At 55.4% G+C, this 17,094-nt stretch overlaps 1 protein-coding gene and 1 long non-coding RNA gene across 4 annotated transcripts in view; one reads left to right on the plus strand and one right to left on the minus strand.

The window, feature by feature from the left end:
• LOC133062382 (uncharacterized) overlaps nucleotides 1-7,253 on the minus strand; it is a 37,859-nt gene extending 30,606 nt beyond the window's left edge. Inside the window, exon 1 of the long non-coding RNA XR_009694154.1 lies at nucleotides 6,615-7,253. This is a non-coding gene — a long non-coding RNA (uncharacterized LOC133062382). The remainder of the gene's footprint in view (nucleotides 1-6,614) is intronic.
• The window catches only part of TCF7 (transcription factor 7), a 32,035-nt gene continuing 20,021 nt past the window's right edge, over nucleotides 5,081-17,094 (plus strand). For 2 of the 3 annotated variants that reach the window (XM_061151308.1, XM_061151309.1), the window contains exons 1-3: nucleotides 5,081-5,491; nucleotides 5,684-5,750; nucleotides 6,279-6,403. In XM_061151308.1, the coding sequence (XP_061007291.1) occupies nucleotides 5,240-5,491; nucleotides 5,684-5,750; nucleotides 6,279-6,403 (444 nt within the window). In that variant the 5' untranslated portion in view covers nucleotides 5,081-5,239. The remainder of the gene's footprint in view (nucleotides 5,492-5,683; nucleotides 5,751-6,278; nucleotides 6,404-17,094) is intronic. The other variant, XM_061151307.1, reaches the window with a different exon arrangement.

Consider the following 17,094-nt stretch of genomic DNA (forward strand, 5'->3'; position numbering starts at 1 on the left):
CAGGGAAAGTTAACATGGAGCTTCGTTATTAAATTTCTACTTTAAAAGTAATTCTTAGACTTCCCTGGTGGTCCAGTGGCTGAGACTCTGAGTTCCCAATGCAGGGGTCCTGGGTTTGATCCCTGGTCAGGGAACTAGATCCCACATGCTGCAACTAAGACCCAGCACAGCCAAATAAATAAATATTAAAAAAAAAAAAAAAAAAAGAAGAAGTAACTCTTGGTTATTCCATCCATGGGGGGAGCAGTCTAGGGGAGAACACACAGAAGATTATAAAGCAAACCCTCTTGCTTCATTTTATTATTATTTTCTAAACATTTACTTATTTTAATTTTTTTATTTCGCTGTACCAGGTCTTAGTTGCAGCACACAGCATCTTTTAGTTGTGGCAGGCCAGATCTAGTTCCTTGAACAGGAAATTGAACCCAGAGCCCCTGCATTTGGAAAGAGGAGTCTTAGCCACTGGATCGCCAGGGAAGTCCCCTCTTGCTCTATTTTAAAGGCAGCTGCCAGAGCCGTTGCCTCCAGCAATGGTGTGTCTTTACCATTCTGCAGGCCACAACCTCCCACATGTACACACGCAGACATACATGCACAGACATGCAGTGAAACTACACAGAGTTTTCAGAGAGCAAACTGTGTTTCTAGTAACAAACCACAATCTGCCTCTAGGACGTGTGACCAGGCTTTGCCCTGAGAAAGAAAGCCTCACAGGAAGAGTTCCTGCCTGGAGCCAGCAGCCCAGCCTTCAGGCAGTGTTCAGCAAGCCCTAACAGGATGCCAGGCGGCTGGCGGGCAGGAAGAGACCCACTCTGAACCTCTCCTCGTTGTAATTTACCAAATCCATCTGGGGCTCCTTTGAGCTTTTTTCTGGAAACGCCACATCTCAAGGGTCCCCCTGTTAGAAAAGGTCAGAGAGTTCATGTGATCCTTTCATGTTAAAGGAACTTGAAAGAAAAGGAAAGGAAATGTATATTTTCAGCCTTATAGTTGTGATTAAGTGGGCTCAGGCCATGAGAACATTTAGATGATTTACATGACGTTACATGAAGAGCCAATTAGCCTAACAACTTCCGAAAAATATCTAGCTCAAGAGCACCCATTTATTAGAGCGCTTGGAATGTGCTGGGTGTCGTGCTAAGCTCTTTCCTAGGAAACATGAGTCATCTCAACCTCACAGAGCAAGGCAGGCTTAGGGTGATACCCATTTCACCCATGAGGAAGCTGAGGCTCAGAGAGGGTCAGTGATTTGTCTGACAAATCACTAACACCAGCTAACAAATGACAGGGCAGGGATAGAAACCAGGTTTGTATAAATCCAAACCCAGAGCTCTTTTGTTCCATCCCTCAACTCTTAAGAGCTCTGACTTTGTCCTACATTCAGATTCTGATGACAGCACAGTCCACCAGGTTCATTAGCATGAAGATGAAGCCTCATTAAAATCCTGGGCTGCATGAACCCAGAAGATTCTGGGGCCTCCCTGCAGTTGGCCTTGGTCCCCAAACTCCCTGGTCACCTTCAGGGGAGCAGCCACAGATTCTATTCACCACTCTGTAAAAACACCCCAGAGTCTACCATCTCTGTTTGGGATCTGAGTCAGTGCCCAGAGCAGGTGTCTAGAGTGGGATGAGAGATGGTATGTCCATGGGAGAGATGGTACAGGCCAAGGTCCATCTGACTCAAGGGAGATGAGATTGGTTGTAGCAATCCCAGCAAATGGCTTGAGCTACTCTATACAGACCAATCAGGAAGTTTCCCCAATCCTCTGGGTGGCCCCTGTATGCAACATAAGCCACCCAGAAACCTGAGATTCTATTAATAACAGTTCTTTTTTTTTTTTTTTTAATTTATTTGGCTGTGCCAAGTCAGTTGTAGCACAAAATCTTCAATATTTAGCTGAGACATGCAAACCCTTCCTTGTAGCATGTGGGATCTAGTTCTCTAATTAGGGATCGAACCCAGGCCCCCACATTGGGAGCGTGGAGTCTTAGCCCCTGCGGAAGTCCCCAGTGACAGCTCATTCATCCCCATTTGTCTTCAAAGATCACAAAGCAGATAAGGACACACTCTGGAATTTTAGAAGTCATAATGAAACATTAGAATGTGGTAGGGGCGCTCAGAAGTTAGACTGCCAGGGTTCAGAATACTAATATTCTTACTTCTAAGCTGTGAGACCTGGGATAACTTACATAACCTCTCTGAGGCTTAGTTCCCTCATCCATAAATGCGGATAACTGTCCCTATGTTATAGAATTGGTATGGTGATTAAATGAGATAGTGTGTGTGAAGCTCTTGACCTGATGCCTGGCACATAGTAATCAGTCAGTACTATGACATCTCTGTGCGGATGATGATGCTGGAATCAGTGCTGACCAGACAAGGGGCTGCTGCACAGGTGGATCTGTCTTATGGGGACAAGCCCGAATATCTTTTTCTCTCTCTTTCCCTAAGCCTTACAGAGCTTTCCAGGCCCAGATGAAGTGTGTCCATCTCCTTCAGGAAGCCAGCCTAACCAGTCCAGCCACACTGATCTCCCCGTATCTGAGCTCCTTCTGCCCATTATCTGTATAGATTAATGAAGTAACAAACTCAGCTCTAGTAATTTCTCAGCTTCTCTAGCAGTCAATGCCTCCTAGAGGGCAGGTCCCCTCCTTGGCCCCTCCCTCCTCCACGGCCTGAGTCCAGGGTTAGGTACAGGATAGAAGCTCCCTCAGTACACCTTCAGGCTGATTCCAGTGTGGCTGTGGAAGTCTGAGAATCAGTCTCTCTCTCTCCCTACCCTACCCCATCTCACACCTTGTTCTCCCTACTCACCTACCCCGTCCCTTGTTCCATCCAGCAGAGCAAGAGTTGGGGCCATCACCGCATAGGACGGCAGTTCCCAGACGGTGGGAGTTCACAGCCCCATAAAATGTCTGAAGAAATTTGGGGTGGGAGAGGGAATAGAGAGTGGTCAAATTTTTTTTCTGGTAAATAAAAATATTTTAAAAATCAATTCTTACCATCATTTTAGTAAAGAAAGTTTGTTTTCACACCAATAGAACAGAAAGCTCATAAGCTCTGACTAAAGGCTAATACTTTAAGCTGAAAAAAAATTTAGCCTTATTGGGAAAACCAAACCAGCCACTTCACCGTTGCCCTGACTTCTCTCCTTTCTCCATGGAGAAATCTTCAACCCCCGCGCCCCCCCCCCCCCCCCCACACCTATATCCACTGGGTTTGCGGACCTTTGTGCCAGAGTAGGCTCCTGCTAAGCTGGGGCCGCCGGAAAACAGAGGAAGACCTCCAAAGCTTTTGGGTTAGGCGGATTTATATACTTCCATTCAGCCTCCCAGAGGAGGCGCAGTCAAAGGCCAGACCCAGCAACCTCAGGGGCAGAGGAGGTAGGGGAAGCTTCGATCCCCTCCTCCAGCACCTTGTCCCCTCCCAACTGGGCTGAGTTAGGCTGAAACAACCCCCGCCCCCCCTCCCCCCCAACACGCACTCTAGAGGGGATGAGTGAGCTCACATTTTCTCTCTCTCTCTCTCAAACTAATGGGCAGGGTCTTCCCACATCTCCATCACAAACGGAGTACTAGTGCCCAAAAGCTCCCCCACCCCACCCGCAGCACCAGGAAGGGAGGAAAAATGGGCACTCCAGCCCCGAAGTGGGGGGCCGAGGCGACCCGCTGGGCGGGTGCAGATAGGATCTGAACGCAGAGAAGGGCGGCTCTTTGATCCGCAGCCAGCCCGGCTGGGCCTGGACCCGCAGGGGCGGCTCGGCCCTCTTCCGGCCAGGCTTTGCGCCGCTGCAGGAGTCCTGTGGGACTCTGAACCGGACAAGCGTCCAAGACGCTCTCTCCTCCCAAATACCCTCTGCACCAGTTGCTTTCGGGAGACGTGGGAAGGTCAACACTGAATCCAGCACGGAAACCTGCCTGGTCTGTGGTTTACTGCACCGCGATTCTAAAGGGCCTGTTTCTTGCCTAGATAGTATCTGAGCTGAAGTCAAGAGTGCTGAGGAGGCCCGCATGGACATGACCCAGGGGGCCTGATAGTTCGGAAGGAAGTTGGCTCACGTTCCACGTTCCGGCCCTCCTCCGCGTGTAGACCCTGAAGCCTAGATCTTGCGAGGGCCGGCCTGCGCCAGGCTTGGAGTCAATGGACTCTGCGCGAATGGGACTTCCTGGTTAAGTTGCTTGGGACCACCAACCCCTCAACACAATCCGGCAGCCCACGGAGCTGCCCAAAGCCTCGCCTCCCGGGCCGGGCCACAGGTTCCGGGCATGGAACTCAGTTGGACCAGTTGTTGTGGGGGGTGAGTCGGGTCTGGAGGATTGGCATGGGCCCTGGAGGGATACTTCTTTCTTGCCCTCTTGGCTGCGTTCGCACCTCCGAGCCTCCACGTGGCTGAGAGGCCCGTCACAGTTACGCGGTGTATGAGTCCTTCATACAAGAGGCACTCAATAAATGTGTGAGAGGGTATAATGCCTGTGCTTGCGCTGTGTGAGGGCGACCTGGAAGGAGGTCCCAGATTGGCAGAGGGCTGGAAGATGCACCCAGAGAATGGAGTTTTGAGGAGTCCTAACTCTGCCGGCCCGGTGTTCGATCATAGCCTCGAGCAGCCCCTAAGCTCAAGTAAGACCCCAGTTCCAAGCCCAGGACATACTATACTGAGCCCAGGCACAGACACTGTTCACACCTTGGCTCCCTATCCAAGGCACTCCCAAACCCCAAAGGCCTAGGGGACCTGAGCACTACACCGCTGAGGGAGAAACCTGGGCGCAGGAAAGGAATCCCTTGTTTTAGGTGAGGAATCGAGGTTAAGAACCCCCTTTAGATTCCCCGCATTTCAGGAGAAGGGTGATGCTTCTCAGGCTCCTCCGACGCACCATCCAAAGGCTGGGAGAGCGAGCCCTTTAAGACTTTGCCCACTGGGCGCGTCCCGGCCTCTCCCAGGAGTGGAGGGGCGGGGCGCGTTGGCTCCGCCCCCCGGTCGGGCCCGCCCCCGGCGTCCCCGCCCCGCCCCCGGCACTCCGCCGGCGGCGCCTTTGATGTTCTGACCCGCCAGCTCCCGGAGCCTCTCAACCCGGCGCCCGCGCCCCGCGCCCCGCGCCCGCAGCCCGCCCAGGCGGAGTCACCCCGCGCTCCGCCCGCCGCGATTCGGGCTCGGAGGTCCGGACCTCGGGCTCGCCGCCTCCCGGGCCGGCTCCGCGCCCCGCACCCCCGAGCCCCGCGACCCCGCAGGCTGAGCGCACCATGCCGCAGCTGGACTCGGGCGGGGGTGGCGCGGGCGGCGGCGACGACCTCGGCGCGCCCGACGAGCTGCTGGCCTTCCAGGACGAGGGCGAGGAGCAGGACGACAAGAGCCGCGACAGCGCCGCGGGCCCCGAGCGCGACCTGGCCGAGCTCAAGTCGTCGCTCGTCAATGAGTCCGAGGGCGCGGCCGGCGACGCCGGGGTCCCGGGGGCGGGCGCCGGTGCCCGCGGCGAGGCCGAGGTCGGGGCGGAGGTGAGCGCTGGCCCGCGCCCCGTTGCTCCCCCGAAGCCGCCTCGCTCCGTCGCCCCTGGCGCTCGGCTCGCGCTGCCCCGCCCCTCCCTCCCGCGGCTCTCAGGGGTCCCCATCCCTCAGACCCCTCCCGTCCCGGGCCCCGAGCCCCCAGCTTTCCCAGCCCTCTCAAGGCCCCTTTGGATCTCCCCGCAGGCTCTCGGGCGGGAACACACTTCGCAGAGACTTTTCCCCGACAAACTTCCAGAGTCTCTGGAAGACGGTGAGTTTCTGCCCAGCCCAGCTCCCCTCCTCCCGCTAAGGCCCGGCCTCGGTGGGAGAGCCGGGCCGCCGAGTACGGGAGGGAGCCGAGGGGGTGTCTCCCCCCGTCCCCCACGGCAGCTCGAGGAGGCGGTAAAACCGAGGGGGTGGGGGAGTGGGGGGCGGGTTTCCCGGGCGCCGCCAGGCTCGAGTCACTTCCGGTGCCCTGACCTTTATAGGAGTAAACAGACCCCCGCCATCTCCGCCTCCCCTCCTGTCCAGGTGACTTGACTAATCCCCCGTCTTGAGGAGGAAGCGCTGGCCAAGGTTCCTTGGCCGGAGGGCAGAGTTGGGGTCGAGGAAGGGAGGCCCGAACTCTGGGTCCGTCGTCAAACCTTGGCACTGCGGGGACCTACCCCCCGCCCCAGCCCTTCAAGTCAGGAACTTGAAGGGGACCCCTTGGCAGTTCTGATCTTCTCTCGATCGAGCAGACAGCCTTCAGCCCCAGCCACCCTGGGCTGGCGCTTCTGACCAGCTGTGGTTTTTCCAGGCCTGAAGGCCCCGGAGTGCACCAGCGGCATGTACAAAGACACCGTCTACTCCGCCTTCAATCTGCTCATGCACTACCCGCCCCCCTCGGGAGCAGGGCAGCACCCCCAGCCGCAGCCCCCGCTGGTAAGTGGCCCCAGCAGCCCAGCCGGCCTTGTGCCTGCTACCTCCTTCATCAGGTATGTGAGGCATCGGCAAGAAGTGACTTTTACCTAGAACAAAATAGATACAGGAGAACGCTGTTCTTGTCCCTTTCCCCATACATACCCAGTGGGGTCTGAACCAGAAAGAGATCGTTCCTGAAGGAAAGAGGACAGCCCCAAGCACCCCCACTTACCTCCAGCGGTTGGCTTTTGTCTTCCCAGCTTGGTCACTAGCAGGTGCTGGCTCTGTCCTGGAGCTCGGTGATGCTAGGGTAGCATCTTCTTGAAGAACTTTTAATCTGAGACCACCCATCCCTCCTTAGGGTGGTGTAGGTAGCATGGAGTTTTGAGCTTTGCTGTTAGCCTTCTCCCACTAAGTCCCAAGCTGGGGGGAATGGGTAGAAAAGCTGGGCTGCTTCAGGTCTTCTGGTTGTACAAGAGAAACATCTCCTACTCGTTCTGTCCTTGTTGGCATGAATGTGGCCTTCCCAGAGAAAGAACCTGACCACAATGTGGGGAAAGTAGGTTTTTAAGAAGCTGGCTTGGTCTCAAATGTACCAGGAACGGCTTGCAAAGGTGTTTCAAATCAGTAGTGTCCGTTAGGGGCCTGTTTAATCAATTTGCAAATTGAACTGGTTTAAGTACCCAGTGTTTTGAGAAGACTGCATGATCATTACAAACCGTGCTTTTCTGCCCATTGGTGCAGGTGACCTAAAGTGTGAAGAGCCTTTTCTGAGTGCTTCAGGGCAGCAGTAAAGCTGTGCTTAACGAAAAACTCAGATTAGTGTTCCAGACTCTGCTCAGCTGGCCCAAGTCAGGGGTGAGATTAGAGCTTCGAGGGTACATGAAAGGGCTTGGGGTCTGTGGTGGGTGGGTGTTGGGTGCAAACATAGACCCCCGTGTAGGTCAGGCCAGCAGGGGGAGGCTCATATGTTAGGGTGGGGGGTCACCCGTCACCCAGAGGGTGGAGAGTGACTGCCAGGTTCTTTCAGATCAAGAGTGAGGAGCGTAGGTTCTGAAAGAAGTTTCATGCTGAAGCTGGTGGGACGTGAGAAAGTAGACTGGGGCTTCTCTCCAGAAACCCAAGATGGAAAACCTGGTAGACAGCTGACTGGAAATAAGCTCCTTGCCCTTTGGACCCCCGTTCCTTCATCTGTAAAGGAACACGTTGGTTGGTTGAGTGGTCTGTCGCTTTCTGGCTCCGTCTGTGAGGTATTTGCTTCCTTCCAAGTCTGTGGGGGAAGGGGCTCGCTTGCCTTCTGACCTTGCCACCTGACACAGTAGCTCTCCCCAGAGACCTCCACCTTCCATGAGCCTGCTATTAACAAAAATGCTTTGGGGGCTCCCTACAAGGTGTAAACTCTTAGACTTGGGGCCAGGTGGTGGGACATAATCCACCACTGCCTAAACACCGGCAGCGGAGTTGCTGACAGGGGGCTGGGGTTGCTGATCACCAAGACTGAACAAAAGGCTCAAAACAGACCTTGCAGGCAGGTTCCCTCCAGCATCTTGTGATCCCACAGAGGTGCAGGGAAAAGGCGGTGTTTCTGAGTTCCTTTTACAGTCTGGGCAAGTGGTAGGAGAGCGCCCAGGGTGGGAGTTCCTTGTTCTCGACAAGGGTGTGGTGATGGAACCATTTGGTGTCCTTTAGCTTATACTGGTCAGAGTGTCGCAGATGGCCGGCCGCCTCCAGCAGTCAGGACTCAGGGGGAGCGGGGGCTGGAGCAGGCACACCCCCACTCCCCTGGCCTGGATCAGTTATCTTTTAAACTTGGAGATCGTTCTCAAGCTGCAGCAGATGCATTTCTGCGTGTCACTCTCTCTCTTATAGGGGCAAATCCCTTTGTCCTCCTCCCTACCCTGCTGTCGCCTCCCACGGCCTGGCTTCTGGGCTCACAGGAAGAGGGCAGGCTCTGGAGCTGACTTTCTGTGCCCTGGCATTGGCTGCTCCGTGGGACTAGAGACAAGGACAGAGGCACGGGAGGGCCTGCACTGGGGAGACACTGGGTGAGGAAGATGTACGTGAATTGGGGGGGGCTCCTTTAAGCAAACCTGTTACAAAGGAACAGCTAGAAGAGTAGTAGGTGTTTGTGTTACTCGAAGAGTTATGTGGACATTTAAAATATGGTGAGCTTTTAAAAGGAAAAATTAATTGACCCTGTGTTTTGGGAACCCATTTATCATGTGATTCAAGGTTCCTGTGTCTGGAATGAAGAAAGATACTCTTACAGTGGGTTAGGAGTCCCTTGTGAGGTCCTCAGGAAGAATTGTCTTTGGAGGTTTTTTTCCCAAAGCTGTGTTTTCCTGAGGCCATCTTCAGGGAACAGAGGATACGCTGCCCAGACCCTGCCCGTGGGCTTTGGAACTAGGCCCCTCTTGTTCCTTGCCCTCTCTGAGAGAATCAACTGGTCAACAATTGTGCTGGGGACCTTAAGGCCGATCGCTTGACCTTCCCTGACAGTGGGGAAAACCCATACCAGGGACCTTCTCTGCCCTTGTCCGGGTGGAACACCTATGTGGCTACTACGCTGGACACCTCATAGTAGGCAAACTGGAATCCTCTCAGGAGCAATTACCAGGGGGGTGCAGAGGGAGATTTTGCTTCTTTTTGGTACTTGGCTCCTTGCAAACTCTGTTTTTGGAAGTGGAAATTAGGTCAAGGTTAATTTCACAGCTAATGTCTTTCAGGAGTCTCATGTAGGTTTGCAGACAAACCTAGACCCGTACCAATGTTTGTTTTGTTTGTTCCACTCTGGGATTGTAGTCAGGAGGGCAATGACCTGGTCCTGGGCCAGACTTTGAGGGATTTCTGGGATGAGTGAGGCATCACTCCTTAGGGAAACTCAGACTCTAGGATGTGCAGAACTGATAATTTGGTACAAATTCTCATCTCAGAAAGGATATGAGGCCTCATCACTCTTCTGGCCCCTTCCAGGGGCTCCACTTGGTGTCTGTGGCCCAGAAGGCTGGTGAGCCTTTCACCATTTAGATGAAATGCCCAGAATAGGCAAATCCAGAGACAGAAAGTAGGGGAATGTTTGCTGGGGCTCAGGGAAGAAGAGAATGGGGAGTGACTGCTAATGGGTATGGGATTTCTTTTTGGGGTGATGAATATGTTCCTGAATTAGATCGTGGGGATGGTTGCACCACCTTGTGAGCATATTAAAAGCCACTGAATTGTGTACTTTAAAATGGTCAATTTCAAGGTATGTAAATTACTTCTCAATTCCAAAAAAAAAAAAAAAAAAAACTTGAGCTGAGCCTTTTGGCTCTTACAGGGACTTGGGGCTGTTTCCCTGTGCCACCCCGGTGTCTGGGCATGCCCCGAGACCTCTGAGGTGGAGGTGCCCACTTGAAGCAGTGGACTCATGCTTGGGTTCCTGGCCATCGGGCTCACATTCTTTGACTCCAAGGTCTGAGGTCCAAGTGAGGATCGTGCGAGCAAGCCTGGGGGAGCAGGAGGTGAGGGTAAGAGCAAGACTTCAGCAGAGGAAGGAAGTGCTGCTGACGCATGGCCAGCCTGTCCTGGGGAGCTCTGCAGAGATGCACCCACCCAGCCCTCCACACCCTTCAGCAGACAAGCAGTGAGGCCTTGCGGGGGAGGGTGAGTGATGGTTGGTCACCAGCCCTGGTTGGGGTGACGGAGTTTGGCACCAGGGTGGGTACCAGATGGGCCAGAAGCAGCCTTTCTGAGGGTGCCCAGCTTAGCGGAGGAGACAGATGAATAGACTTGGACCCCTGGCCAGAGCAGTCCTGTCACAAAAGGGCCTGCTGGCAGTGTCCTGGGCACACCTGGCCCCTCCAGGGCTGTGGGAGAGGGTCTGCTGAGCAGCTCCTTGAAGGAGTAGTCTGCCAAATAAAGACACCGGGGACTGGCAGGCATCTAGGCTCCCCTCCAGACATCCCAGATCTTCTGCTTCTCTACTGAATTTGCCACCCCCAAATCCAAGCCATCACCATCCCTCCCCTAGGAGGGCAGCCTCCTCTATAGTCCCTCTGACAGACCTGGGTCCCCACCCTAACCCTCACCCTCAATCCAGGATCCCCAAGGAGCTGAACAGAAGTCAGATCCCATCTCTCGCCGGATTAAACCCTGTAGAGGCTCCCATTGCTCTTGGAGTAAAATCTGAGCCACTCAGCGCAGCCTGAGTGCCTAGGTGACCAGCCCCTCCTGACCGCCCCTCCTCATCTGCACCACACTCTTCCTCTCTCCCTAAAAAGCAGCCCCCCAGTGCCCTGACAGGACACTGAGTTCTTTGCACCTCAAGACCTTCACACTCATTCCTTCAGCTTGGCATTCTCTTCAGCTCTTTACCTCGCTGCCACTTTCTCATTCCTCACCCAGGGCTTATTCAGATGTCATCTCTTCAGAGAGACTCGGCTCTGACCATCCAAGTGGGGCCCTCCATCACACCCTGCCCCAGGCCTCAGCTGCCCTGCCCACCCTAGCAGCATTTCAGGCCAAGGAGGTTGGCGTTGGTTAATGATGCAGTTGCCATGCTCAGGCCAGAGGCAGCCCATATGTCAGAAATCTTTGAGCCTTAGTTTCCTCCTCTGCACAACGGGAGTGGCAAGCCCTCCTCCCAGAGCTGAAGTGAGGACCAGAGGCAGGGGTACCGGGGATGTGCCCAGGAAGGTGCCAGTGTGGCCTGGGCTTGGGAGTCAGGATTTGGCCACAACTGATCCCTTCTCCTTCGTTGTCCTGGCCCCTCTGGGACCAATGGTGGCTCAGTGGTAGTAACTCTACTTTGGGCCACAGAGTTTGGGGTCTGAACACTGGAGTGGGGACTTGGGTATATGGGCCTCTCCTCAATGCCTGCCTCACCCAGGGATTCTTGGGAGGAAAAGTGTGAATCCTGGGACCAGGCTGGGAGCCACAGCCACTCATTCTGTCCTGAGAATCCTCTCCTACCACCCTAGAGATTTGTCTCAAAGAGGCCCCCCCTTCCCTAGCCATACAGAAGGCCTTTACATGTGATGTCAGGGGCTGAAGCTATTTTGTAAGGGAACAAAGGGGAAAGACCTTGGTGGCCATTAGCCTCTGAACCATTCCCAGAGCTCTTCTCACACGGTCCCCCTGTGCGCAACCTCCTGGGTCTTATTCCAATGCTTCCTCAGTGTGGGGGGTGCACCCCAGGCAGTGCCCATGTATGGCTTCACTTGTCTTCCGTCATGTTTATTATTCACTTCTCCCTCATGTGGCTTCTAGTTTTCTCACAGGTTGCCTTCTTTACCAGTGGGAATGATGCTCACTGATTGTTTTCCTGACACACAGTGCGAGAATTGTGGGCTCAAGACGTAGGAAGGAATCACGGCTTTGCTTCCCTGTGGCCCCAGTTCACTGAGGGTTCCTGGCAGAGCCCAAGCCCAGCCCACATGGCGTTTCCCCTCTTTTGTTGTTCATTTTATAGGTTCGAGCTGGGAAGTGAGACTTAAAAGTAATTTTGACTTGGATTCCTTCCTGACTTGGAGGGCTGTGTGGTATTTAGAAAATCTCCAGCCCCTCCACCCGGATACCCCCAGGGTGGAAATTGTTTCAGGGGGGCCTCTGTGATGCCTTTCAGGCCCAGGAAGGCACCCTGAAGGAGGCCCGCCCGTCCTGCAGACCTACCCCACCTGCCACCCGCGGCTGCAGTTTAGGACTGCCCATCCGCTCCTCCAGCTCAGGCGCAGAGGGAGGGAGGGGCTGATGGAGAGCCCTGTGTTGCTCGCTAGCACCCAGGTGTTCCTCCCCCAGCCCTAACAGGGTTTCCGAGCCAGCTGTCACAGGCAGCAAACAGGGCTGTCGGTACCAGCTCTGCCCACCTCCCCACGCGCCCCGAGACTTAGATGTGAGTGGGGTTGAAGTGGGGGGTGGGGCTCTTTGTGGTCCCCTCTCACGGGCAGTTGGCAGCCCATGCCCTCCTGTGTCCTCTTGAGATCACTCCCCACCCGCTGTCCCCGCATGAAGGGAGGTTTAGCTGAGCCGTGAGAATGAGCTCCGGGGGCAGTGGTTTCAAGTCGCATAACAGCTGAGGTCAGGGTGGAGCAGGGTGGGCACAGAGCCGCGTGGAGGGGCAGGGGGCGTCGCACCCCCCCGAGCCTCCTCCGGCAGCTGCGGTCCCGAAGCCGTACAGTCACACTCCCTCATACCTTGTGACTGGCTGCTTCCTGCCGCTGTGTACAAACAAGACTCCGTTGGAGGAAACAGGTGTTTTATCAGGTCACAGGGCTCCCCCTCCCCCAGTGGTACACTGCCTGGGTCCTGGGGTGACAACCCTCCTCTGCAGGTGGGGACAGTAGGTCATGTCAGGGAAGGGACTTATCCATGGCCCCTTAGAGGAGTGGAGGTGGAAGGCCTGAGTTGGGAAGCTCCACCCTCAGACGGCTTACCTTCCACTCCTTGGCTGAGTGGCTCTGGGTAAGTTAACGCTTCTGGGCTTTATTGTCTCAGCCAAAAAGGAGGATAGTGAAGGTTCCTAGCTCCTTGGGTTGCTATGGAATGGAACGAGATCATGTATGTGGAGTTCTTGCCACACAGTCGGTGCCAGCCTGGGCGGGGTTGTTAACACTGTGGGGAATGGCCTTTGTAAAGGACGCCATGCCAGGAGGTGCAGTAAGTACCCCTGAAGGGGCTGGACTGAAGCCCCTGACGCTGTCCGTCCTCAGCCCCTCAGCCGGCTCCCCTGGAGCACAGCAAAGAGGACAGCTGTCCGCCCGGCCAGCTCTCGGGCCCTCAGCTGGTCAACAACGTGGTGCCCGCTGTATCTGGAATCCTGGTCCAGACCCCTAACTGGTATTCACTGAGCCCCCCCGGGCACTTGGCCTTGGCTCAGCACAGAGGGGACGGCTGCCTCTGCCCCACCCCAGAGCTCAGTCCTGGCAAGGCAGAGAGACTCTCCTGGGGGCTCAGTGCCGGCCGTGTTGGATAAAGCACAGGAGGGAGAGGGGCCAGGGGGGCGGCTAGGAAGACTTCCTGGCAAGGGGCTGTTCTGGCAGGCCCACAACCTGTGAGGTGGGAGTAGGAGAACGCTCTAGGTTGGCGGTACAGCTGGAGCAGAGGAGGAGAGGCAGAAATGAGTATGTTCTTGGTCACTGGAAGGGCCCGCCAAAGCCCAGGGTCTGTGAGGCAGGAGAAGGGCCAGCAGTGGAGGCCCAGCATGTGCCCAGGCGGTGCTGGTGCCACAGCCCAGGAGTTGGCAGTGTGAAGGGCAGCATGGTGCCCACAAGAGATGATTTGACTTGGACAGAGAGGGTGAGGTGCGCAGGCGGATGCTGGGAGGCACAGGGTGACTGGGGGAGGCGGGCAGGGCCAGGGAGGGGGTGGGCTTTGAGCAGGGGAGACCCGAGCAAGCTGGCACATGCCAGGCAGGAGTGCCTCAGAGGTGGAAGTTTCGTGTTACTTCATTTGACTCTCAGTCTGTCTCCAGGGTCATGAGGCCAGGGCCTTGCCTCCTGTCCCTGAGGGGACTGAACCCCGGAGGGCAGGGGCTGGGGCCACTGGTGCTTTGGCCAGGGTTTGGAGAGCCCTCATCGTCAGCTCTGTCTCTAGCAGGACTCCATGGCCCCAGGAGTCTGTGGAAGGTCTCTGAGAACCCAGGACATTACTATCTCCTTCCTTCAGGTAGTCTGCTGCCTCAGCTGACAGACCTGTGATGTTTGGGGTTTGGACGTGGGTGCCGCCTCCCTCCCCTTAAAGAGGTGTGGCCCTCATCAGCCTTGGCACACATAGTCTCTGAGCTGCAGCCTGGAGGGTTAGTCCTGTTCAGAGGGTCCTGCAGGACATGGGGCTCCCATTCCCTGGGGGGAAAGGGGACTATCCCTTACTGGATAGGGCCCCTGGCCAAGGTGGGCCTGAGTGTGGCCCTCTCTTGTGGGGAGGCTGCCTTGTACCCTGTCCCCCCCGTGGAGCCTGCCTGCCTGGGCTGTACCAGCAGATATGGCTTTAGAGCGCAGAGGGAGATGGTGACACATGGCCTTCATGTCACAGCCAGCTCCACAGCCAGAGCTCCTTGGAGATCAGAGAAAGCAGATGCTTTGCCAGCCCCGTTACCCCTCCCACTGAAACAACCATCTCTTCTTTCCGAGGACAGGAGGTTGTCTGGGCCCCACACCGTCTGCTTGCAAATAACGACGAATGTGCGGCTAGGGCTGCAGGCATGGATGGGCAGGATGTGGCCCCAGGGAACTGTGGGTTCTGGGGGTTCACGTGGTTAGAGCTGCCCCAGCCCACCACATCTGGGCAGCCTGGCCAGGGAGGGCAGATCACCCCCTCCCATGGAGCCCAATTTGCCCATGATAGGAGGAGGCTCTGATGAGCAAGAAAGCCAGGAGCCAAGGCCACCTCCTCCCTGGCTGTGTGACCTCAAGTCAATCTGTCAACCTCTCTAGGTCTCAGTTTCCCTCTGTAAATGGGTTTGGGGAGCCCTGGCCATGAGGATTCCCGAGGGTCAGATAAGCATTAGTGGGAGAGGCCTGCTGCTCTGGTGGGCCTCAGCTGGGGCTTTGCTGGGCACTGCAAGAACTGCTCCCGACCCAGCCTCCCCATCAGACAAGAAGGAATCGGAGGGCAGGAGGGACAGGTGACAGGAGTCCAGCTGAGGGTATTCTGACTAACTCTGACCTGGCTCTGTGGCAGCAGGCCCAGCCTCCCGGTCTGCTGGGCCGCCATCTGAAACACATTACCGATGCTTTGTAAACTGCACATCACTCGGCCACATGAAAGCTTGGGATCTAAAAATAGCCACTCCCAGAGGACGCCCCGCACTGGCGGGGCTCAGCTGACCTCCGCACGCACACCCACCACTAGCCTGTCCCCCTTGCCAGGGAGCCCCGACTGGCAGGGCCACACCCACCCACCCTCCCAGTGTGGGCAGCCACTGCCTGAGGCCACTTTATCTGAGCAGAGATCTCATCCAGCTGGTCAAAGATTCAGGCCTCAAGGCCTTACCTAGGGCACAATGTCTGGAGGAGCCAGGAGGAGGCTGCCCAGGGTGTGTCAGTAGCCGCAGGCCCCCTTCCTCAGACCTGTATGTGGCTGGCGTGTCTGTGGGAAGCCAGTGGAACTGTCTCACAGGAGGGACACTGGGGCCCTGTGCAGGTGAAGCACGGGATGGGGGACCTGGCCACTGTCAGATGCTGGACAGGAGGGCCACTGGTGGATGTGCTGGTATGAGAAGGGCAGGGTCCTGCTCTGGACCCCATGTCAGCCCTGGTGTCAGTGGGGAATCTGTCCCAGCCCGAAGGCAGGGCAGCTGTGGGTCTCCAGGCTGCCAAGGTTGACTCTTTGCCCTACTTTCTGTGGGCTCCTTTCCCTCTGGTCTCTATGACCAACTGCAAAACCACTCTTTTCCCTAAAAATAAACATGCTTATGGGATTGGGGGAAGCTTTGTAGCTATCAAAGGAAATAATAGGGTGTTTAAGAAAATTACATTGCGTTTTAAATAACCAGCATGAAAGTCATTAAGTTTTAAGTTTCATTCAAATCAGATGGCTCTGTGGCTGGCCCGGTGGCCAGGCAGGCAGAGGGTGGGTGGGCCCTTAGGGACCCTGAGCAGCAGCCTCTGGAGAGTTTTGCAGTGAGGTCTCTGCTGACTGTAGCTGGGGTCCAGGCAGGGCAGCCCTGAGTGCTGCAGCAGCCAGCCCAGAGCTTGTTGGCAGGCTCTGAAGCAGTATGCAGCCCAGGAACCTCCCAGCTGTGGTGGGCAACCCCCTGGGTGGGGCTGGGGGATGAACATAGACCAAAGGGTGTGGGACAGATGCAGCTGGGACTACAGAGGCCACAGGGGTTGATGACCATGTTGGGATAGGGGTTTAGGGATGGTGGTTTGGATCAAAAGGGTGAGAGAGGATCTACAGGGCCAGGACCACATCTGTCCTCTTCACTGCTAGACTCTCAATGGCCAGCAGAGAGCATGACACATAAGTAGGTGCTTGTAAACAGCTGTTGAAAGAGTAACAACAGCCACGGTAACAGTACATGTGTCAAGAGCCTCCCAAGTGCCAGACCTGTGCCTGGGACCTTTAATCCTGATATCAAGATCCTTACAAGAAACCAAGAAAGTAGTCACTATTTGGCTCTCATTTTACAGATGGGGAAACTCAGGCTCAGAGAGGTTAAGAATGTGCTTGTACCTGGCAGAGTCAGGATGTGAACTCTTTTACCCCAAAGCCCAGACTCTGCTCTGTCCCTCTGCTCTCAAATATGTGCCATTAGTTGGGGTCACTGTAGTCTGCAAAGCTGAACGTTACCCCTACTCCTGTTGAGTTTGAGCTGGATTCCTCTGGCCTCAAGGAAAGATTTGGTCCTTTCCTGCCCCCCTTGGGCATAACCTCAAAGTTCTGGACTTGGGTCAGGCAGGGCTGGACCAATGCCTGACAAGGTCAGGGCTCCCAGGGCCAAGAGCTGTGTTTCTTGGTTGAAAGCAGGACCTCAGGGCTTCCAGAATAAATATTACCTGGAAAAGTGTTTATAAATGACATTCAAGATTACATCAGGTTTGGGAATTCCCTGGCGGTCCAGTGGCTAGGATTTTGCACTTTCACTACCAATGGCACGAGTTCAATCCCTAGTCAGAGAACTAAGATTCTTCAAGCCACTAAGCGGGGCTAGATAAAAAACAAGATTGCATCAGGTTCTGATGCATGATGCAAGGACAGTTTAGGGCTATGTATAAGTGGATTCCCTCTTTCTA

The sequence above is a fragment of the Dama dama genome, chromosome 9 (assembly GCF_033118175.1).
Source record: "Dama dama isolate Ldn47 chromosome 9, ASM3311817v1, whole genome shotgun sequence".
NCBI classification, from domain to species: Eukaryota; Metazoa; Chordata; class Mammalia; order Artiodactyla; family Cervidae; genus Dama; species Dama dama.